This window comes from Cariama cristata, unplaced genomic scaffold, assembly GCF_000690535.1.
Source record: "Cariama cristata isolate BGI_N322 unplaced genomic scaffold, ASM69053v1 scaffold27484, whole genome shotgun sequence".
Lineage (NCBI taxonomy): Eukaryota > Metazoa > Chordata > Aves > Cariamiformes > Cariamidae > Cariama > Cariama cristata.
Genome location: NW_009612737.1, coordinates 1,605 through 1,860, shown reverse-complemented (window position 1 = coordinate 1,860; position 256 = coordinate 1,605). Strand labels below are relative to the sequence as shown.

The 256-nt window shown below is 68.0% G+C and overlaps 1 protein-coding gene across 1 annotated transcript in view; it reads right to left on the bottom strand.

Moving 5' to 3' along the window:
- Positions 1–17: 17 nt before the first annotated feature.
- LOC104160601 (syntaxin-3-like) overlaps positions 18–256 on the bottom strand; it is a gene marked incomplete at its 3' end in the record, with an annotated part of 1,773 nt that continues 1,534 nt past the window's right edge. The window contains exon 3 of the mRNA XM_009698762.1: positions 18–152. Within this exon, the coding sequence (XP_009697064.1) occupies positions 18–152 (135 nt within the window). The remainder of the gene's footprint in view (positions 153–256) is intronic.

The following is a 256-nucleotide window of genomic DNA, read 5'->3' as shown; positions in this document are numbered from 1 at the left end:
GGGGCCCCCCGCCGTACCTGGTTCTCCACCAGCATGGCGATGTCGACGAACATGTCGTGGAGCTCCTTGATGCTGCTCTCCAGCCGCACGATGTCCTTGTGCCGCCCCTCGATCTCGCTCAGCGCCTGCTTCGAGATCTGCGAGTCCATGATCTGCAAGGCAGCGGGGACGGGGGCCGTCAGCGGTGGGAAAGGGGGGGTCCTGGCCCCCGATGTGTGTGTGTGCGTGTCCCCCACCCCACCCCGGTGTCCCCCCC